The sequence below is a fragment of the Solanum verrucosum genome, unplaced genomic scaffold, assembly GCF_900185275.1.
Source record: "Solanum verrucosum unplaced genomic scaffold, falcon-dt-bn FXZP01000205.1, whole genome shotgun sequence".
NCBI classification, from domain to species: Eukaryota; Viridiplantae; Streptophyta; class Magnoliopsida; order Solanales; family Solanaceae; genus Solanum; species Solanum verrucosum.
Genome location: NW_026019950.1, coordinates 508,525 through 532,076, shown reverse-complemented (window position 1 = coordinate 532,076; position 23,552 = coordinate 508,525). Strand labels below are relative to the sequence as shown.

The 23,552-nt window shown below is 34.7% G+C and overlaps 4 protein-coding genes and 1 long non-coding RNA gene across 5 annotated transcripts in view; 2 read left to right on the top strand and 3 right to left on the bottom strand.

Moving 5' to 3' along the window:
- The window catches only part of LOC125813770 (ubiquitin-60S ribosomal protein L40), a 275,584-nt gene that overhangs the window by 25,906 nt on the left and 226,126 nt on the right, over window positions 1-23,552 (bottom strand). The gene's annotated exons all lie outside the window — the stretch shown is intronic.
- The window catches only part of LOC125813787 (uncharacterized), a 193,651-nt gene that overhangs the window by 99,512 nt on the left and 70,587 nt on the right, over window positions 1-23,552 (top strand). The window lies entirely within an intron of this gene.
- Window positions 763-3,553, bottom strand: LOC125813769 (cytochrome b5). The gene is made up of 3 exons (XM_049493239.1): window positions 3,383-3,553; window positions 1,344-1,410; window positions 763-1,243 (listed from the first exon to the last, which is right to left on the bottom strand). The coding sequence occupies exons 1-3, from the start codon at window positions 3,467-3,469 to the stop codon at window positions 993-995; spliced, it is 405 nt and encodes a 134-aa protein (XP_049349196.1). The 5' UTR covers window positions 3,470-3,553; the 3' UTR covers window positions 763-992.
- LOC125813765 (uncharacterized) lies at window positions 15,917-16,866 on the top strand. Its single transcript, XM_049493234.1, has one exon. The coding sequence runs from the start codon at window positions 15,959-15,961 to the stop codon at window positions 16,580-16,582; it is 624 nt and encodes a 207-aa protein (XP_049349191.1). The 5' UTR covers window positions 15,917-15,958; the 3' UTR covers window positions 16,583-16,866.
- Window positions 19,473-22,648, bottom strand: LOC125813726 (metal-nicotianamine transporter YSL3-like). The gene is made up of 7 exons (XM_049493185.1): window positions 22,294-22,648; window positions 21,751-21,923; window positions 21,369-21,466; window positions 21,142-21,276; window positions 20,872-21,061; window positions 20,657-20,771; window positions 19,473-20,481 (listed from the first exon to the last, which is right to left on the bottom strand). Exons 1-7 carry the CDS (start codon window positions 22,646-22,648, stop codon window positions 19,547-19,549), a joined length of 2,001 nt encoding a protein of 666 aa, XP_049349142.1. The 3' UTR covers window positions 19,473-19,546.

Sequence of the window (23,552 nt, the reverse complement as noted above, 5' to 3'; positions counted from 1 at the left end):
TACTTGAAATATGTTTTTTAGGAAAACATTTGAGTTTCTTACTTATTTTTTTGCGTTTGGTACATAAGCAAAAACTATCATCCTAAAAGCATTTGTGAATAAGTTAGACAAATACTATGAGAAGTGGTGAAGGGGGCTGCGGAGTAGAAGTGAAAATGAGGTGTGTTGGAAGGGTAAAGAGAACAGTTTGGGCTAAAAACTCCGTTACTCGGACAGACGACAGTGGACATTGGACTACCAGTTACCACTAAGCATTTGCTATCCTAGTAATGCTTAAAACTACAGACCAAAAGTCTACTAAGTAGGGGTATGATTTTATTTTTTTGATTTAATAAAATAACATCCAACCCAAATCGAAATAATTTTTAGTTACCAAAAGAAAAGGTGAGACCATAAATTTCAGAAATATTCCTTTTCCCTGTTATATAAATATGACTAAGACAGTAATATTCTCTTATTTCACGTGATGGAAATAATGGATATCAGTAATAATATGGTAATGCATGAGGTAGCCGAACTCTCTTCTTTCCCATTAATGTAGATATATGAATAATGGAACAAGCCAACAAGTTAGTACTAATAAAAAGTCCTGAGAAGCGAAAGCAGCAGAATTCTATATCCAGTGTAGGTAAAAGCGGGCAGGCAAGCGCAAGACTAGTCATCTCCAAGGGCTGGTTGGTTGCAATGACTAATAGACTAATAGCTGCCCCGAAATTTAGTTAGGTTGGTTGCAACAAAATTAACCAGAAGAAAACACAAAAATTTAAACATGAAGGATAAATATTCTCAAATATCTAATAAACACGAACCAGGTCAAGTCTAGTGTTGCCAAGAGGCATCGGACATAGCAATTGTGAAGCACAGTACAAAATTGACGACCACATTCAGTTGTTGCAGCTCGATAATGAACTAAAGCAAAGATTAACCAAGTGTTCTTTCAACAACTACATAAATCAAGAAAAGAGGGCCTGACAGACTGGAATTCAGAAGAATTACTGCTCCTTGGTGTAGTGTCGTACTGTTAAGGCCAAGCCCAAGATCAAGATGGGTAGAAGGAACTGTAGGATTTTGATAATGAATTCTGGAGTCTTGTCTGGATTGTATGCAGTTTGTTCCGATGGAATATAAGCACGTTTTAGGGGAACTGTTGACATGTCAATTTCCCCAATGTAATACTTATCCATCATCTCTCTAGCAGAATCACTGTGGCCAACATCTTCAAAGTCATTTGTCGCATCTTTCCCTTTTGGTAACAGAACAAAGATCAGAATTCATGCCACACAAAAACCATCGACACTTAATACCCAAAGAACAAACAGTAAGTGAAGAAAACCAGGTATTACCAGTTGCTGAAAGCAAAACTTCATCACCACCTGGATGATCATCCATGAACGGAGTTACATCATACACCTGAAAACATTTAATATGCACACATAAATTCATATTTCATTATAGGGAAAGAAAAACATAAAACTCTTTAAGACCTTGAAGGAAAATAATCCAACATGAGATATAAGTTGGTCTACACTGACTTGAACACTGTTAATCATAATAATGAAAGATATCACTGCATAGCAAAGATAAGAGAGACAAGGTGCACATAAGGCTTCAAATGGTCCTTTGTGGAATTATCAAGGCAGTTCCCCCAATTGAGCAACTTATACCATCACATGAGTAACACGTCCTTTTGCCGTACCATAACACTTTTCAGATTTATTTAAGGTTTTTCTCCATAAGCATATTTCAACAAAATTCACATGTCAGGACGCAGGACTTAAAGAGACATGAAGACAAACGAGATGCATAACCAAAACATGTTTCTCATCTCTAAACATCTCCTTCAAGCCATAGCATTAGATATATTTGACTTTGCTATCCTTAATATACAAATCATTAAATACTTCGTGAAGAACAATCAACTTGAGAAGAAAAGAGAGCAAAAATCTGTTGAAGAAAATGGATGACTCACTCACACAAGAAGCCCGAAGAAGGTTCAAAATATCGATCTCTAACAGAGACCAGGTCCCTGAGCTGTAGAAGTATATTTATATACTTTTAGATTGAAGATCTACTTTAGGTCAAGTCTCATAAATTTTTAAGAAGCAATCTGATCTGCAGTTTGTTTTTCAATTTTTCAACAAGTACCTTCTTCATGGGTTCATGTAAATAGGAATTTGGAAAATGTTCAATTGAATTAGGAAAAGAAAAGAGCATTTACAGTTAAAGTTCGAAAGAGATGAAAGTTGAAAGTTGAAAGTTGAAAGTGAGTTCAGACTTCAGACAGAAATCACTTGAAAGTCAGAAGTCTCATGAGCGAAAACCATTACTCTACTTGAAATACTCCTCAGTGTTTCGAAATATATCATCAGCATTTGAAATGCTTAAGTCCAACATTAGCAAATAATGATGACAAATCCACTATTTGCAAATACTGAACTTCAGATATTGCAAGTTCAATGTCACATGCTTGTTTTCATATCTGCACCACAAAATTTGAGTAGATAAAGAGCTGACTCTCAAAACTTAAAATACTACTCTCTTTTTTCAAGGTAGCAAAGTAATTGGCAAACCAATTGACTGAAATCTCTAAGTGTATTTCAATATTAGATACGAAACTTACATTCATATTTACCAACATGACCTTCATCAACACAGAAAAAAGACAGTTACTATGCATAGAAAACGTAACTCATTTATTTTATTAGGGGGGAAAATGGAGTCCATGGCTCCCTTTTAGAATGTACAAGGGGAGGTCGAATTCCAAACCTTTTTTCTCAAGTATACCCATTACCAAAACATATACGCCACTTTGGGACACATGCGCATAGCCGCCGCACGTGGCTAAAGTCTACCCAAACTCTGTTTTTTTTTCTTTAGTTCCATGAGAAAGACCTTTCTTATAAGTCAAACTCCTAATCTTGTTCCAAGATGAGGTGGATCTAGGATTTGAACTTTCTATTATTGAGCAAAATCAATTACATTTGTATTTTCCAGTTGAGTCTAAGGAAAGTTACTGATCCCACATATTCCAAGTTCCTAAGTTGGTCACTTCAACTAAACACCACCAGGTACAAAGAAGAGTCCAAAACTGAGTAAGTTAACTACTCAAACTTGCAAACAAAAATTCAACTGGAATTGTAAAAATAACTCACTAGATCAAATCAAAGCTATCACCAAAATCCCCAACCACTATAAATTCGATAATTCCAATGTGACAGCAACTTCAACAACTCAAATATATCCACCGAGAAAACTCATAAAACAAACAGATTCAAAATACCAGAAAAATAATAATTCCATAACCGGTACACCACACAGATCATGAAATAACTAAAATCAAATCAATAGAAAGAACAGATGAAAAAACAGAAAGAGATGTAACCTTTCCGCTGATGATGAGCCAGCAATCTTTGGTCTTGTTGTGCTTAGCGACCTCCTCAAATGCATGAAAGTTCCGATCTGGCGCCATTTTTTTCCTGCTACTGCAACACCGGCAAAATCACTTTAAAACACAAAACAAATCGAACTACATAGATACTGCATCAAATAAAATTGAGAATCTCTATGAACTTCTACAAATACTCACGAGAAAGAGACACACACAGAGTTCTTTGGATTCTGTTTCTCTCTCCGATTGTGCACCCAACACCCTTTTTGCGTGTGGAGGCGGAAGTACAGGGTCAATATTATATAGAAATTCAGATACGAAATTGCCCTTCAATTTTAGTTGAAATTACGCCCGCCCTTTTTAGATTCCGGACTTTGGTTTTTCCTGGTTAGTGGTTGTTGAAAACTTGAAGTTCTATACTGCAATCTCACCTAAATTCAAGTTAATTATTGAGATATATTCTAATTTGTAATATTACGTATTTTACTAAATTTTGTTATTTTTTGATATGTTTAAATATATGTATCTAGAATATATGGTGTCAAATTTAAGTGTAATTTATTCTAGATACATTGTATTCAAATAAATTCACACGTATTTGGAATACTTAACAAATGTCACTCACCTTTTATCGTCTCTCTCCCATCTCACTCGCCACTGCGAATCACTCCAGATACATGCATATACATGTATCTAATGTGATTCACATGTATATGACATACATACAAGTCTCACTCGCCTTCCTTCCCAATTTTGTTCGCCTCTCTCCCTTTTTTGTGTAACTGGTAGCAAAAATATATGAATCTAAGTTGAAGATATACGTAAAATAACTCTTAATTAGTAGTAAGATACGTAATATTTTAAAAGTATAGGTAATAATAATATATATGAGTATGACAATGAAGTATAATTATGTAATTTTTCTTTTTATATATACGAGATAAAAAAAATTATTTTCTTTTATTCAAATTGTAACATATGAGAAACATTGTTTTTTTAATTTGTGATTATACAAGATAAAATTGATAAGGACATTTCATGAAATTAGTTAGTTTATCCTCTCTGTATGTAATTAGCTACATTCACCATTTTCGTATAAATATTAAAAATACAATAATTTTAAACTTAATTAATATTTATAGTCAAACATAAAATAAAATAATTTTATTATTTTATTTCAAAATTATTTATTAGTGTTTCAATATAGCTGGGGCGGCTGTGATCCATCTATTTTTATTAAAAACATGCCACAGTGAAAGTCACGTGTGTATTACCATTTTCTTATTTTTGTCCATTATTGTGATGTGCCAGCCAGCCAGCCAGAAAAGTTTTTCTTCTATTTTTCTGGGGTTTTGACTATTAGTTGTGCTCTGCGTCCTATATAACGGACGTCGAACACTTTCTATGTTATACGATAATTAAGAAATTATGAGTATATTAATTAATTTTATTGATTTTTTTACTATTCATATTTTTTAGTCTTTTTCTAAAAAATAAAATAGATCTACAAAATTTGTTTAAACTTCCAAAGGTCATATTAGTTGTAGAGGTAAAATGAGAAAAATTAATTAATTATTTCTCAATTTAATAAATAATAAAATAATATGAGACAAATATTTTTAGTAAAATGCTCATCTCATAGAAAGGGTAGGAGTAAATGTAATTGCTCTCTTTTTGGCTAATTACAAGTTGCTTCCATTTGTGTTAAAGAATGACAAAAGTCCAACATTGGTGGTTAATGAGATGGATGGACTCCTTATAAGACTTGGGCAATCCTCCTCCCTTTGAGCTATCTTTTGGGGTGGGAGTTAGGTATAAGACCTAATTTAACATGGTATCAGAGCAGGCTCATCTGACCCAATGTTGGGGGGCCCCAAAATCAAAATTGTCCACGCACCAGATGTTAAGTATTGGGCGTGAGATGGGGTATTAAAGAATGACAAAAGTCTCACATTGATGGTTAATGATATGAGTGGACTCCTTATAAGGCTTGGACAAGCATCCTCCCTTTGAGCTAGCTTTTGGTGTGTGAGTTAGACCTAAGACATAATTTAACAATTTGCTTGCTAAAGTTTTCCAAAGTTAGTGACTTTCTTCAAAGATTTCTAGTTTCTTTCCAAGGGAATTTCCTGAAGTAACTTTCTTGGCTTTCATATGAAATTTCTATTGAGCTTTATTTGTTCATGTGGATAGTCTAGTTTATTAGTCAAGGAAAGGAGAAGACTTTTAATAGGGGTGATCTTAGTCGCTACAAAAAATCACTTATAATCTTTAATGGTAATATTTTGGGATTTTGTAGCAATTTTTGTCACTGCTAAAGGTCTAGTTCTTTTGTAGTGAATCCTATATGAAACGCTTAGGTGAAGGAATTAGTCTCATTTGACTTGCCACGTCTCTAAAAAAATTAGATATTTAACTCTTGAGGGTATTTGTGTTCTCTTGAGATAAAAGAAAAGACAACATATAAATGGTCTTTTCCATTATTTTATTAAATAACTGTCCCAAAAAAGATAAAACCTAACATCTCAAACTTTGTGATGGAACCAACGAGGGTTGTGGTGGAATGGTAAGTACTCTTTCATCCTTAACCAAGAGGTCTCGGGTTCGAACCCCCTTGGGCACAAAATTGCCTTTAGGGAGTGCTTTACCCCCCCAATATAGGACTTTCCGACGCGAATTCAAATTTAGTCGGGCTCCAATATGAGTACCGGACACCGGATGAAAACAAAAAAATAAACTTTGTGATGGAGTGAGAAGCATACAAATCGTGTCATGATTTTCACATGGACCTTCCTTCGATAATTATGTTAGGCTTGGAAGTGCACGAATGAGGACCAACTTATTTTTTTTCAACAAAATGATTGTGTATATATAATGTATTGATATTATATAAATTATTTTTTTAATTTTATTTTATATGAGTTAATTTGACTAGATACAAAGTTTTTTTTTTAAAAAAGGAAGAATTTTTTGAAATTTGTGGTCTAAAATAAGTGATAGATATTTGTGTGACTATAAATCATTTTGTTAAGACTAATAAATATATTAAAAATAAATTTAATTAAAAGACGTTTGGGCATGCGATTTCATATTGCGATATGAAATTATGAAATGAAATCAGTATTTGGACATGTGATTTCACGTTGATTCATCTCATGATTTCATATCATGATTTGAAATCTCAAATTCTCCAAAAAGCATGATTCGAGAATTTCAAATCCCGATTTGAGATTTTTTTTAAATGTAAGAAAATTGACCCTCAAGTTTATATTTTGTAAAAACAACCTCACATTTATATCTACTAACCATTTATTTCATATATAAATAAATTAAATTTATTAATTCATATCATTAATTACTTTTTAAACCATTTATATCTCATATAACGATTATTCTCACCAACATAAAAATTATTATTACTTCAAATCAATTTCTAGCTACTTTACCATTTATATTCACCAAAATTCATTACTCTTTATGAAATTTATTTATCAACCAAATTGACCAACAAATGACTCAAAATAACAATGTTGGTTCGTCTTCTTGGTCATATGATCGAGAAATACAAATTTAACGTGAGAAAATTATATGTACTATGTGAGAGTATTATATTAAAAACTAATACACTACAACTTATGTTCAGTTTTTTTTTTATTGGATTAAAGTTTATTTGATAAATGTTGGGATAAGGGTTTGAAAAATACCCCAACTTTGGTCGGATTTGCTGTTGCGATACTAAACTTTCATAAGGACCTATTATCTCCCTAGACTATTTAATACAATATTTTTTACCCCCTGAACTATTTAATAGTGTATTTTAAAGGTATATATGTGCTCACGTAGACACATTACTATTTATAATTTTGCATTATTTTTTATGTCCACGTGGGCAAATATATATGTTTAAAATACGGTATTAAATAGCATAGGGAGGTAATAGGTCCTCATGAAAGTTTAGTATCGCAACAGCAAATTCGACCAAAGTTGGGGTATTTTTCAAACTCTTATCCCATAAATGTTGCATGTTTTTTAATAATAGATTTGTAATAGTGATTATGCAATTTTATAAATTTATGCTTATTTATTAAGATTTATAAAAAATTGAGACATTTTAAATATTTTTTATAACTTATTGGGTTTTTATGTTTTGAGAAAACATAAAACATAAAAAGTCCAAATCACATGTGTTCACATCCGGATCGTCCTAGTTCAAGAAATACGCCCCTAACGGCCTTCGAAGGATGAACATAATTTTGATTTTAGGGTTAGAGTAGCCTCAAATAATTCTAACTAGAATCAAATACATATTGTAGAGTTCCAACTAGGGGTGTCAATGGGACGGTTCGGTCAGTTATTTTAAAAAATTATACCAACACAATTTTTTTTGGTATTTTGTAATGTATAGCCAAAAATTAGATTTTTAGAAACCATCCCAATCATATCGATTTCTCTTCAGTATCAGTATGGCTTGGTTTTTTTTTTTTCTTAAATGGGCAAGCCCTTTTTATTGATGGACTGCATTACATGAAGATCAGGCCCAACAGAGGACCAGATCCAACACCTAATCAGTCAGTAGGAAACAAAATATAAACAAAATAGAAACAAAAATGGAAAGGGGAAATGGGAAAATGGAAAGTGACTCGCCGTAACAACCATCGTCGTCGATGTCTTTCCGGCCATCCTCCAGCAACTTGAAATCACAACAATAGTACAACGAGTTTGGGGTGTATTTCATCACGAACGTTGTCTAGTCTCACTAACATTAGGAAATCCTCCCAATCAGAGACTTCTCCCGCTCAGTGTACTTCAATCGAAACTTCATGTCAGGTGATAGCCTCATTTCCTTTGAATCTTTGTTCAGCATATACCAAAAAAATGACCTCGTAACCTTCATCCCTTAGCTTTGACAGGTTAAGTCCAACAAGGAGCTAATACCACTGTCGAAAGCTTTGCAATGAGGTTACTGCAGCCTTCTTAGATATTTTCCTTCATCTGAAATATGCTCTTTGTCGTTTTACCATTGTCCCTCCGAATAAACTCGTTATTTTCGCAATCTTCAGAGTATTATATGAATGTTACTGTTGCTTGTTTACATATTTTCCTTGCTCAGTACTCTGCTCACTGTTATTGTACTCGTATATGTATTTTCCTTATTCTGTAATCGACTCACTATTATTGTTGTCTTTTTATGTAATTTCCTCTTTCTGTAATCTGCTCACTGTTGTTGTACCATTGTCTCTCCGATTGTGATAAACTCGCACTATATCCGCCATCTTTATTGTATGAATGTTGTATTTCTTTAAGCTTGAAATATCTGCCTCTTCATATGTTTTGATCACAATCATCTGTCTTGTGCATAATTTCCATTCTGAATCCTCTTTATCCTTAGATTAGGAATTTGGCTTTTATCCATATTTAGAATTGTCTTAGCTTCACTAGGTAACTCTTGGAAATTGTTATAATATATAAGATTTGTACCTGCAAAAGAAAACACAATATTAGCCATAAAATCTGCCAGTTTGTTTACCTCTCTCAGTGTGTGTACTATGGCCACCTCCAAACCTTCCTTCAGAATATGTATCCTTCTGACCTCCATAGTCACTTCCCAAGGTCTATGCCAAGCCCCTTCAATCATTTTCATTGCAGCTAAAGAATCATTTTCTAGAATCAGTGGGAGTAAATTGTGGATCCTACAATATTCCAGCCTTAGTCTTATAGCTACCACTTCAACAATGAGATTGTTTGATATTCCAATCATATTTCCTTCAGTATACACAAGGTTACCTTGTTCATCTCTAATATAAAAAGCAGAAGAGATTGGTCCTGGATTCTCTTTTGAAGAGCCATCTGTATTGCATTTGAATGTATTTTGTCTAGGTAATTTCTAATAAACCACCTTACAACCAATTCTAGGAGTATACCCTGTCAAATATATGACCAATTCAGGCCAGTTATTAGGCAGGTGGTACATCCAAGGATACAACTGCTTAGCCAATAGAATTAACTTATTTGTATCCCTCCTCTCATACTCAGATAAGACATAGAACCACCAAATTTCAAGCCATTTCTTCTCTTCCACACTTGCCAACAAATAAACAGTGGCACAACCATTAAAACAGGTTTAAGTTTTGCAGAAACATCTGCATTCCACCATTTATACAAAGTATCTTTCAACTGCAAGAAAGGGCCCTCCACACTTGCTGATCCTGCATAATATCTCCATATAGAATTAGTGAATGAACATCTAATAAATAAGTGTTCAATAGTCTCCTGAACTCCGTCATCACAACAACCACACACTACCCCATCACCCATCCTGTTCCTGATAAGAACTTCTCCAATAGGAAGTCTTTGTTTCCATAGCCTCCAATTGAAGAACAATATCTTAAAAGGAACTCCTGCACTCCAAATATACTTATATTTTAAACAGACTTCTTGCTTCTCCCTTAGAAAATCCCATACAGAACCTACAGTGAATTTTCCAGAAGTCTTCAGCATCCACCATGGTTTATCCCACTGCTGTTCATCTTCTGAACTCCTCAGGAGTTGTCTTACATGTCTACTATTATCATCCCCAAAACTTGTTTGAAGCAAGTCATAGTTTCATTCCCCATTCAAAAAACATTGTTTCACTTCATCCAATTGCACATTTCTAGCACTGTCCAGAGGAACTATGTACTGCAGTGTACTTAATTGTGACAAATTATCATACCAGATACTTGAATGGCCACACTTAGGTTCCCACCAAATATGTTGATCTATCAAATCTCTAGCTTCCAGCATATACTTCCACGTTAAAAATCCATTTTTCCATTCAACCACCTGAGGTCTCTCCTTTTTACAATATGTATTCCACATAAAGTCAGACCAAAAAGTCTTTCTTATTCTAAAGACCCACCATAGTTTAGCAAATAAAGCTTTAGAAATATCAAACAAAGATCTAAATCCCACACCACCTTCATGTTTGGGTCTACATAAATCTGACCAAGCTACCCAATGCTTGTTATTTCCATCATCCCTAAATTTCCAAAAAAAATTTGCAAAAACTCTATGCAAATCAGGAATAACACACCTTGGAGGATTAATAGTAGACAAGAGATAAATAGGTATGTTGTTTAACACATTATGAATTAACACATCCTTACCTCCAAATGACAACATTTTTCCTTTCCAAGCTTGCAACTTGTTGTGCACTTTTTTCATCAATACTGCAAAGTGTACCTTCTTCTTCTTGGCATGACCAATTGGGCATCCCAAATACATTAGTGGAAACTTGCCTCTAATAAAGCCAATTTTTGCTTCTATATCTGAAATCAAATCATGTGATGTATTATGAAAGACAAAAAAAGAACTCTTTTCTTTATTAATCATCTGCCCTGACTGCTTTCTCATAATCTCTCACAGTTGTCATCAATACATCTAATGAATTGCCATCTGCTGATGTAAAAATAATAGTATCATCCGCATAGACAAGATGATTGATCTGATCACTCCATTTTGGTAATCCAAACCCCTTGTAGACCTCATTACAGAACAAAACATTTAAGTTTCGAGATAGAACTTCAGCAGTTAGTATGAACAAAACAGGGGACAGAGGATCCCCTTGTTTCACTCCCCTAGATGAGTGAAAGAAACCATTAGTCTGCCCAGTGATAAGTATAGAATACCAGTTGTTAGCAACCAGTCTCCAGACTTTATCAACAAAGTTATTGTCAAAACCCATTTCTTCCAACACCTTTATAAGAAAGCCCCATTCCACCCTATCATATATTTTTGCCATATCCAACTTGATCACCACATTTGCTGGCTTACCCCTTTTTCTGATATCAACAATAATCTCCTGAGCAAGTAACACATTTTCAGTAATGCTTCTTCCTTTCACAAAGCCAAACTGATTTTCTGAAATCAGGGATGGAAGAAAAACCCCGACTTTATCATTCATCACCCTTGAGATCACTTTATTAAGAAAATTACTCAAACTAATTGGCCTCATGTCTGAGAAAGATTGACAAATATCTTTCTTTGGAAGTAGGTACAAATTAGTATATGTAATAGACTTAGGAAGGGTGACACCATTAAAGAAAACACCAACCACATTAACCACATCATCCTTAATTATATCCCAACATTGTTGGAAAAAATGTCCAGTAAACCCTTCAGGACCACTAGCACTGTCCCCATTGAGATCAAACACTACTTTTTTAACTTCCTCCATTGAAGGAAAATCATTTAATCTTCTGTTGTCTTCATCAGTAACCCTTTTCTGAATATGTCTCAATAGAGGGACTTCCTCCATATTATGAATACCTCTGAATTGCTTATGAAAATACTCATGAGCAGCAGCAGACACTAGCTCTTCACCTTCTACCCATTCTCCATCCTTATTTTGAATTCTGTTTATGCTCAATCTTTTTCTTTTGCCTCTCACTATACTGTGAAAAAACCTTATGTTCTTCTCCCATTCTGTAAACCACTGAATACCTGCCTTCTGTCTCCAATACTCTTCTTCAAAATGCACATACTTTTTTAACTCTGCTTGGGCTTTTTGTAAAATCTCTTTATTCCCTGCTGTAGGGCTTGTTTCAAATAATGCCTCTTTCACCCTCACATTCTCATCCCTGATAGATAATTGTTTGAAAATATCTCCAAAAGTTGCTCTACTCCAACTAGACAAGGCAGTTTTAGTCTTCTTCATCTTTTGTTTCAATCTAATAAACACATCTGCTTCTTCTGAAATCTAGTTATCCTTCACTACCTGTTGAAATTCTGCATGTTCTGACCAAAACTTAAGAAATCTGAAAGGTCTCCTAACAACATTTGTCTTCTGGCCACAAGTTAGTAGCTAGGAGCATGATCAGACCCTGTTCTTGCCAAATGTTAAGATTCCACCAACCCAAAATAGCCAAGACCAACTTGGTTCATTATGTACCTATCCAGTCTTTTAAATATACATTGATCATCAATCCTCCCATTCCACCATGTAAAAAGACTCACTTTGAAATTGACTTCCACCAGATCACAAGAGTTCACACAAAATGCAAAATCCTCTTACTCATTAGGATATACAGGCAGACCACCAATCTTCTCCTCGTCACTCATAATGACATTAAAATTTCCCCTAATCAGCTAGGGTGAATTCTGAATATCATTGCTAATACAATAAATATCATTCCATAATTGTATCCTCTTCTCAGCATCACACTTTGCATACACGATAGAAACAATTAAATGTTGATTATTTTTCAGAAACAACAATTTCAGAGTCAGCATCTGATCAGAGTCTGCCAACTCCTCTACCTGAATATGTTATTGAATAAACACCCATATTTTACCATTGCAGTTATAATTACAATACTACATACCCAATCTTCTTTTGAATCTTTGAATGTTATCAACATTCTGAAAAGGTTCCATAAATGCTATAATATTAAATTTGTGATGTCTATGTAACATCTGAATTCTATGTAATGAATTTTGAGATCTAACAGACCTCACATTCCAAAATAAGGACTTCAACATCATTTGACCCTATTCTTAGCCCCTCTCTTTGGATTTGATCTTGTGGGTAATACTTCCCCTTTATTCTTGCATTTATGTGTGATTACTGTTTCAGGTGAAACACTTGCTTCATTAAACACCAAGTTCTCCACCTGCAGGTTTTCCTTTTCCCCTTATCTTCAACATCACTAGACTGTGTGAGACCTTTATCCTGTACCTCTATTGCCCCTTGATGTGACACTATTTCATGTAATGTTTGAACTGGTGGTGATTTTGGACAGACCACTGCCAACTCTGTCATATTATGAACCTCCTCAATCCCTCCTTGTATTATTGAACCCTGTAGTTGTACAGGATACCATGCTTCGTTTGGGTCCAAAATTTGTAAAGGAATCTGATAATCAACTTTCAGTAAATTCAGTTTATTAGACAAATGATTATGTGAAGTTCCTTCATCCTCTTCATCTCCTCTCTGCATTGCACTACTAACCCATCCATTAAGAAGCATGATATCCTTGTTGTAAACCGAAACAACCCCATCATTTTTGCCACAATCTTCAATTATTTATCCATATTCTTTGTTTTCCATTTCAAGTTTTTCATTAGTCTTGTAGTCCTGTCCATGTGTACTCTCAACCCTTATAACCATCAGCTCATCTATCTGCTTCTGATTTTACACCTCTACCTCTACGACCTCCTCCTCCACTAGTCATTTTTATTAAGAATAGCAAAATGATTGATGTTCTCGTTGATGCCTTTCCTTTCCAGTCCCTTAACAGTCATCAGTTCCCCAACTTTCTTTGTAAAGCTCCTGTTTTAAGGCTTCCATTTACTCTTTACTACCCCCTTGTATAGTTGTGTGGTGTCAATGTTCTGTGTTGTATTTTGAGTGTCATCATACTGTTGTACTAACTCTGGATGTAAGACCCTACACTCTTCTTCTCCATGCCCTTGTAATTTACACTTCATGCAACAAGCAGGTAAAAAATCATATTGTATTCTCATATTAATAATTCTTTTCTCAAGAATGGATTCATCTTCTAACTGCATTTGTACAAACTCAGGCTTCTCAGTAAGCATATCCACTTGGACCTTCACTCTAGCACAACTTGGTCGGGTCTTATTTATCGTAGCAAGATCCAATTGAAGGGCTTCCCAACCACAGAAGTCAGTGAGAACAAGACTTCCTTCACAAAGAATGTTGACAGCAAATGAGGGAATGAAATCCAAATCGTAGCCTTTGTCGTCTCTTCACCAGCTTTGAAGTTTGCATCATAAATAAAAGGCCTCATTTGATATGCATATCCATCCTTAGCAATTATATAGTAGGAGTTTTTCGATAAATTTTTTATATAATCATCCATCCGATCACATCTGATCAGAACATGCCTATTGCGCACTTCAAAATATACTATTTTCAAAACATTTCTTTCGCAAGTATGTTCTTGAGGAAACACTTTAATTCTTCACCAAGAAGTCAAGAATGTACAATCTTTGTTGTCGTATTGTTTGATCTTAAACATTTAATAAGAATGCTTGCATATATTTTCTCATATTCTTTGATGGAGTGTCTATTATAGTATCTTTTAAATTTAAACATAATAAGTAAATGTTAATTAAAGAGCAAAGACCTAAAGTCGTCCAGTCACTGTAGGCCTAGGACTTAGGTTATATTTATATTTGAAAAATATTATAAAATATATTTATATATTAGATTTAACATATTGTTAATATATAAAATATATTTACATACACGTAAGGTCATTTGGTTCGGTTTGAGAATTTTTTGGGTTTTTTTTTATAACGTAAAAAGACCATCCCTATTATTCAGGACGGTTGTACACTTAAATAAAAATCCACGATTTTATTGAAAAAAATGATATAAATTGGGTCGGGTCGGATCGGTCAATCCTTCATATTCTTTTGACATCCCTATTTCCAACTAGAATTGAAAACGTCCTGTAGAGTCCCACAAATATGTCTACAAATGTTCCCTGCTACAAGGCTTGTCGGAGAGCAAACTCGATGAAACTCAAAGACGAGACCTGAAGTACTCATGCTTCCACCTTTACGATTTTTTGACTTCAGATTTACATATTTGATCCGTGAAAGAAAAGATGAAGGGCAGATTTGGTCCCACTAGGCGTGCCAATTTGTTTGCAACAGATTTTAAAGTGACAAAAAATAAATTGTGATCACAAATAAAATATCAAGCAACACAGTTTTTTTTTGACAAATAGTGCGGGTACAATTCCGCTCCTCTCTTGATTCTTCTATCGTAATAAGATCTCTCCATAATTTGAGGGTCGTTAGTGACGTATTTCTCAAACTAGGATGATTTCGATTTGATCTCTTTATGAATATTTCATGAATTTGTAGAATATTCTAGATGTTTTTTAAAGGGAATATAATTGCTTTTGTAAATGCCTGAATTAGAGTTTAGAGTTGAGTAGCCTCTAAGAATTCTAATTAAAATTTAGCACACCTTTTAGAGTCTCAACTCGAATTGACACATCTCATAGAATCCCACAAAATTTCAATATCTACTACATCTCCAAATAAACTTCAATTTATATTATGATTTATATCGCATGGGCACTCGGACCGTTAATATAAAAATGTTTTTTTTTTAATTCGATTAAAAAAATGAATTATATAAACCGTAAAAAGAAAGTGTATAATTTTAGTTTGATGTAAAATTTAAAACAAAACAAATATTCTTTAATTATAAGATGACATGCCCCGCGAAAAAATAAAACCAATTACCGTATTCATACTAGAAAGCCGGAAAGTGTGATTAACTCGTAACATGAGAATTAGTTGGGCGGCGATTGCCATGATTGCCCTCATCGACCCAACGTGTGGCTAGCTGAAACCGAATTAGTGTCCTTTAGCATGGCATCTTCTTTTCTTTTTTCTTTCTCATTACCAATAATTATCTTCTTCTTCATTACTTTTTTATCACCATAAATCTTAATAATAACAATAACAATTAGGAGTAAAAAAGAAGAAAGAGAAATTGAGTCCCCCTATTTTGTGTCTCTCTCACCATTGATCCTCAGTCAACACTCCATGCCTTCTCCCATCACCAATACTTCTTCTTCTTCTTCCTCCATCCGCTTCATGGGTCTCCTTAAACAACCTGACTCCAACCCTAACAACAACATCCTTGATGAATTCGACGAGAGCGATGTTTTCTGGTCTGAATCCCCTGATTCCACTGTCGTTAATTCCTTCTCTCCCCCTACCCCTACCCGCCACCTCCCTCAACGTCCCCCTACCCTCTACAAACCTTCCAATTCCGGTCTCTCCGCTGCTCTTACCGACGACCACCACCCTCTTGTCCGTCGTAAATCTACCCTCAACCCTTCTGTATCTGCCACATCTGCTGCTAAGATGATTCCGCCGGTGTTTCGTTCGGAGAATTCGAATCCTAATTCTTACCCTAAATTTCATCAATCTGCTCCGGTGAACGTGCCCGTGTGGCAGAAGAAGGATGGACCGGTGGGTGGGTTAGACCGGTTTGATGAGGTGGAAGATGAGGTGGAAGGGGAGGAAATGGTTCCTCCTCACGTGATGGTGGCGCAGTCGCACGTGACGTTCTCTGTTTTTGAAGGCGTTGGGCGGACGCTGAAAGGAAGGGATTTGCGGCGTGTTCGTAATGCTGTATTTCAGAAAACAGGTTTTATTGATTGACCCTATAACCTTCCTACTCCCAATTAAAAAAAAAAAAAAAAGAGGAAGACGAGGTTAATCAATTTGTTATATTTGGTGATTGAATTCTGAAGAATAATATTAATTTCGAAGGATTCAGTTGCTCTACGTTCATTTCAAGCTTTGTATATTAGAATTTGGCCTTTGTTGACATTCTCATTTGGAAAATGGTTATTTAATTGTAATTATGCATTATGGTGAAGTAATCCTCGTCCCAAATACAGATGTTTCTTTTTTCTGTTCAATATAATAGCTTGATTTTTGAATGATATAAAGCTTTCCTTTTGGGGAACTATGATAATGCTCAAATTGACATTTGGTTATTATTTTGATTCATTCAAAGTGAACTTCTTATTATGTTAGCTCAATAATGTTGCAGCAGGAGAATTACCAAGTATCCTTCGTTCCAATCCTTGAAGGATGGTGTTCGACTTGCCCAGGCAGTTAGCGATGAATTCACTAATTTTTTGTTACTGATATGCATGGTGTGAATACCTATACCTAAACTTATTAATCCTTCTTATTTGTGAATCTTCCATGGTGGTGATTAGTGAGGTCAATTTTGGCGCGAAATGTTTAAGAAAAACATACAGTAAATGCTTAAAGTTGATATTATGATGGCAAAATTATGCTCAGACGAAACAAAAGGTAAAACCAGGAAATTACATGTAGTAACATTTGCAGCTGAAAATGTTATCTTTACATGACCCTGAATCTAGAGTTCATAGTTCTATTGCAGCTTCTATTATCTTCAGAAACTTGATTTGGCATTTTGGATTTTAGTTCATTTAAGCGTGCTTTTACTAATGATTCCAAGGAATCTGCAAACCTATTAGCCCAAAAGTAAAATTTACAGTCTAGTTCTGGGGCTTTAAGCAATATGGTGAAAATGTTTTAATTAATTGGGATACCAGCAGAACTGTTACCTGATTTGTATTTATGTGTATTGCTCTTATGCTGTACGTTGTTTCCTGGTAAGGCAAGTCTATCCAATTTTCTTCGATGTTCGCTGTCAAAGTTTATTCTATTATAAAAGTTAAGCTTATTTTGTATATTCCTCATTGCTTTGTAAATTTTCTTCAATTGTTCTGCGGATCCAGGTGGCTGCCTCTGGTAGAGGCTGAAAGCTGACCATTTAGTTATTGCCGAGTGATTAATAACCTCAAGGCATTGGCATCAGCTCCCTGAATGGTTAAAGCATTGTCTGTTAGATTCTGACTGCATTTTTCAGGCTGTGTGGGAAGAAAGAAATGAGAGATATTTCAAGGATAAACGTACATTCAGTTTGCAGTTGTTAAAATCCTGGTGTAATTTCTCTTTTATATTGATGTATGTAAACTCTAATACCGATTCAATATAATCCTTCCTGCCAGTTTAAAGAGAGGGAGGCTGATCTTTTTTTGCACCTAATACAATATATTCATTTCTATCATTATTGTTCTCTGATCTGCAATAGTGGTTGAAGAGATTACCACCACATCTTCTGTTTATACATTGATGCCCATGAACTCAGTTCTCATTTGATGAAACTACTAACGCATGAACAGTTCACGAAACAAGTTTATGCATTTCGTGTTGAACGTTGATTTGTTGTCTGTTCTTCTGAGATTAACATGCAGGGAGGAGAGGACAGTCATTACATTTGCTCTGTGACTGAATTCATTGACTCAGACAAAATACTAGATGTTCTTGACCTGCAAATTTCGACATTATATGATTAGCTGTTCGCTTCTTGTTTTTCTTCTTATTAGGTTATGCAGTGATTAAGAATTGTATATTGTATTGTGCTTAAAGATGCTTTGTTTGGATGATTCCAGAAGGTAGATTTTTCAGTTGAAAGTGATTTTTTTCTGGAATGTATGATAAAGACACATTTAAAGGCAGTTCCAGCAGTACAAACACTTGTTTATTTTGTGGATGTGAGTGATCTCAGTAGGACCCGAACACGGATACTATCGTCGGTCGAATCTTTTAAATGCGTAGTTCATTTGATACAATAATACAAAGTGGTTAGTATCGTGATGAAATCAAAATCTTTCAGATCTGTGATCAGTCCCACATCTAAAGAATTTTTTTCATCATTTCGATTTGATGCATGTTCGAAATTCCAAAAAATTGAGGGTTCACAAAAATTATTCTTGGTTCTCAAATTCCCCAACTTAGCAAGTCAGTTCCAATTTAAAATCAAAACAAAAAGAAGATTCTGTTTCCACGCAAAAACAAGCGTACTCACGCTTTCGCTGTTAATGGAAAGATTTTTCAGTAATCTAATCTATGCAATTTTAGTTCTTCAACCAGGTGTTTGGTCATGTTTCATTGTGAAATAATAATTTTTATTTTCAAAGTGAAAAATAAATTTTGAAATTGAAATTGTATTTGGTGGAATACAAATTGAAGTTATTTTTAACCCTGTTTTTCAAATTGTTGAAAATTCTGAAATTCAACTTCAAAGTTGAATTTGGAAATTTAAGGCCAAATGTATTTTTCAAAATCGAACGCCGGTTGAAAAAGTGAATTTTTTTTTGGTCATAATAACATACCATTTTGATCATTTTGCAAAGTATGAGCCGAAGAAATGACTTATCGGACGATAGACTAGGGGTGTGAAGAACCGACCAATAAATCGAACCAAATTTCTTTTTATGAGACAAAAAAAGACAACTTTCTTGTTAGGTATTTTCCTAATGCTGCCTTTTGTGCTAAATCGAACCAAGTTTCCTTTTATGAGACAAAAGAAAGCTTGTTAGTTATTTTCCTAATGCTGCCTTTTGTAAGCTAACATCAGACTAGCTATTCTTCTATATTGTACCTATAAATGATAAAACTATTTGTTTGGTGAATCCTTAAAATACGTTTCTAAGCTATATCCAGTTTCTATACTTCTAAGATGTTTTTTTTTTTTTTGGCAAACACTTGCTCCTTAGTTTCAAGAATCAGGAAATTTCACTATGTCTGTCCGACTGTAAAAGCCATACAAATTGGAGGCCTAACTTTGAGTAAAGCAAGTAGAGCTGATGGAAGAATCCATAATCCATCACCACAAATAAATCCTGAAGCCACTGCAGGAATCATCAAATCTGCCTTCTTGCTGTTGAGCTTATGCCATACGTATACGATCAAACTCCCCGCAGCCATATCAATTGCAAAGGAAGCCCCAACAAGGAAAGGCACAGCCATAGCCATTGGGAGAGGAACCAATTTCCCGACTCTTTCCGGGGCCATGTCTCTCACCAAGTTGGCAAGTATGGCAAAGGCGAAAAAACCATAACAGAGCTGCAAGCAATGGAGAGGCAGAGCTGAGAATCCTTCAACACCTAAGATTGCCATGTTTCTATAGATGAGTGCATAAGGAGCTTTGTACTCCCCATTGGGATCCCCTACATCAAAAGATATGTAGAATAGGAAAAATGTAAGAGGTGCTACGACACAGCCAATGGCAGTCCCAATAGCTTGGCTAAGTAACATGGATCGCGGGGATGTCAGGGTCAGATGGCTCGTCTTGAAATCGTGCATCAGGTCAGAGGATATAGAAACCATGGATTTAATCAGTCCACATCCAATAAGTCCAGCAACAACACCGTTATCTTTCCCGGATAATGCAGCAAGCACAAAGAGAGCTACTTTACCGTAATTGTATGCCATATTCAAGTCAGTTAGACCGGCACCATAGGCATTGCAGAAGCTCAAAGCTGGTGCAAAAACATAGGCAACGAGCACGTAATACCACTTCAACGCAGGGAACATAATTGGAATGACAATGATGGAGATGAGGGAAAAAATCAAGTAGCCAATACAAGCTAGCCAGAAGGGAATGCTCTCTCTGATGAATATTTCGTTTCTCTGCAGCTCTTCAAGTGGAAGATTCTTGACTTCTGAGGATGCTGCCAGAAAAAAGAGTGTTAATAATAGAATTTCAACAAAAGGAGACAATGGTTTGCCCCTCTTCTCATTAGCTAACATAAAATTCATTGAATAGTCAACTTCTTTGTTGGAGCACACATCTTTGACACTTGACATTACCATCAAATTTCATTACTAATGGAGGAGAGCACTTACATGATTCAGGCCTTTTTGTTTTCAGCGTGGCATATATGTTTCTAAAAGTGAAATAAAGTGTCCTGACAAAATTGTAAAGGCCATCTCCCAGGAGAAGAGCAATGGAGATAAAAACCTGCATACAAATTTTATGGTCTAATGAGAAAAAAGGTAGAATGCTTATTTGATTATCGGTCAAATTAAGCGCCTAACTTATTTGATCTTTTTTCACAAACCTTGTAACCCATTAGACTCTTCATACTGCTCTGTGGTAAACTTGAAGAGAACCAATATCCGTTGCGATCAGCAAGTAGAGGCCACATGACACCCCAAGAGAGCACAGCTCCAAGAAGCAAAGAAAAGTTCACAAGGTGGGAACAAATCATTCCAGCTCCCACATAAGTCATGTCGAAATCGAAGAAAAACCTGGAATGGTATAAAGTAGTGTTAGTTGTATTGGAGAAATCATTCATAAGTCACTAAAACATATATCATCAAGTACATACGTTTGCTTCCAAGCTTTCAACCCAAACGTGGGGAAGTTGGCAAATCCACATTGATCTCCACCAGAATAGAACCACTGAAAGAAACTCCAGAAGAAGCTGAATGTGAAAACTTTCAAGAACCCTTTAACCTGTTTCCTGAAAATTTGAAGAAAACAATTTTCATATCTCAAGAAAGGCTAGTTTCACATGGCAAGTTAGTCCTAACTCCTAATTATAATCTTGCATACTTGGCCAATTTATCTCCCTTGGGCGTATGGAATCCATTGATTAGAACAGCAGTCGCAGTTCCACTTGGATAAGGTAATTTGTAGTCAATTATCATGATCTGCACCACAACAAATAAATAAAAATTCAAGAGTCAGTTGAAGGTGTGTACCTAGAAGATATACTTGTAAGATTTGATTACGAGAATACGCGATGAATCATCACTAATATCTGAAACAATATTTGAAGATTATTTCAAATAAGAGTTTGCTTATCAAATTGGCTCATTATTTCAATTTCAAAAGGGTACTATTTATTTCAAATATCGACCAATTCATGTCCAAGTGCCTACTAAGTATTTTAACAAGTGAACAAGACGAAGACAGCTAAAAGATTGGAAAATACCTTTCTAAGAGGAACCAAAGCTAATAGCCCAACAAAACTAACAACAAAGAGAAAACCAATCATCCAATCAAGTTTAGGTTCCTTATAGCTCCCTGGTGTATTGCCACTTGTATCAACCCCAGCTTGCTGATATGTGTTCTTATTCAGTCCCAAAAGATATGATCCAAAGCCACCTAAATTAACACAAACAAACAAAAACCAGAAAAAAACAAATGAATCCCAATTTCGAATGCCTCAAACACGCCAATCAAAAAGGCACACAGTAAGATATATCTGCTAGAACAACAAGCATGCCTCAGTCCCAAAAAAGTTCTGAATATTCACTTCTTCATTTAAGCTCATCATACTAAATAAATGATATATTTCTACAACAACAACTAGCCCTCGGTCACAAACAAGTTGGAGTCGACTCTATGAATTCTCACTTTTTATTTAAACTCATATCATCATCAAACTACTACGCTTCAGTTCCAAACAAGTAATTGGGGTCATTTCATATCATCAACATACTAAAAACATACAAAATGACAAAAAGAATCTTACCTCCTACAGCAATACTGTAACATGCAACAGCACAAGTCTGAATAATAGTATTCTCCTGTTTAGTAAACGGAGTAGATGTAAAATTCGCCTTTTTTAGAATTTTAGTCCATGACTGTAGAATCACATAAGCAAGCAGAGCAGCTGAGACATTGAGATTTGGTACAAGTCCAGTAGTGAGATTAAGCTTCGTTACAATCACACTGTAAATAATTCCAATCACAACACTCGCAACAATTCCTCGTACTGTAATCTGTTTAGTCCATGGAGGAATTCTCTTCACTTCATCATCACCATCTCTCATTTCTTCCGTTACTTCTTTTTCAATCTCCATTAATTCTACACCAACTCTACTCATTTCTCCCTGTCAATTTTCAATTCAATCACTACAAATCAAAAACACAAAATAAAATAAAACATGATGGGTTTTAATAGATATAAAAGGGTACCTAAAAATGTAAGAAAAATCCTTTTTTGATGATTCTTGAAAAACGTGCCGAAATGGATTTGTCAGTTGTTCTTGGTAGTGAGTTATTGCGATCTCATCCACCACGAGAAACGGTGAAATTGGACAAGATTTACAGAGAAATTCAAATTGAAGATAAATATTTTTACCCATAGAATGTGGAGGTTGTTGGAATTTGAAGAATATGAAGAGGAGAAGGGAATTGATGTACTGCATGAGTAGTACAAAAACCCAAAAATATGTTTTTGCAGTACAAAATAATCAAAATCCCAACAACAGAGGTTTGAAATAAATGTCGTGATTCTTATGTAACAGGTGGTCGGCTTAGATGAGAATGCTACTCAATTCTCATTTTTCAACTCTTATTTTTGTCTCTATTTGGAAAAAAAATCACAACTTTATTAGCCAATAAAAGTGCAAAAGTTACTTATGGATTGTTAGGTACGTAGGATAGGGACAACTTACCAAGGGGTCGTTTGGTTTGAATATGAGTTATGATGGGATAAGTTATGTTGGGATAAGTTATGTTGGGATTAGTTATGATGGGATAAGTTGTCCTGAGATTATTTCTTATTGAGTGTTTGGTTTGTTATATTCAAAATAATATATATTGATAAATTTTAAGAACAAGTTGTTTGTTTACAAAATTACCCTTCACTTTATTTAAACTTTTTAAATTTTTCTTTGTGAGCTTTAGTTATTCATTTTTTAAAATAAAACTTTTATTTTTTTTAACTTAAATATTTTTGTTTATGTATTCCCATGATAAGTACCATGTGTATTTAAAAATATAACT

What these genes read in the sequence shown, in the direction of transcription:
- LOC125813726 (XM_049493185.1), bottom strand. Translation starts at nt 22,648, where the DNA reads ATGAGTAGAGTTGGTGTAGAATTAATGGAGATTGAAAAAGAAGTAACG. An exon ending in TTGAAAGCTTGGAAGCAAAC is followed by an intron (nt 21,062 to 21,141) that starts GTATGTACTTGA and finishes ATACCATTCCAG; the next exon opens with GTTTTTCTTCGATTTCGACA. An exon ending in AACAAAAAGGCCTGAATCAT is followed by an intron (nt 20,482 to 20,656) that starts GTAAGTGCTCTC and finishes TTTTTCTGGCAG; the next exon opens with CATCCTCAGAAGTCAAGAAT.
- LOC125813769 (XM_049493239.1), bottom strand. Translation starts at nt 3,469, where the DNA reads ATGGCGCCAGATCGGAACTTTCATGCATTTGAGGAGGTCGCTAAGCAC. An exon ending in GGCTCATCATCAGCGGAAAG is followed by an intron (nt 1,411 to 3,382) that starts GTTACATCTCTT and finishes AAATGTTTTCAG; the next exon opens with GTGTATGATGTAACTCCGTT. An exon ending in AGTTTTGCTTTCAGCAACTG is followed by an intron (nt 1,244 to 1,343) that starts GTAATACCTGGT and finishes TGTTACCAAAAG; the next exon opens with GGAAAGATGCGACAAATGAC.
- LOC125813765 (XM_049493234.1), top strand. Translation starts at nt 15,959, where the DNA reads ATGCCTTCTCCCATCACCAATACTTCTTCTTCTTCTTCCTCCATCCGC.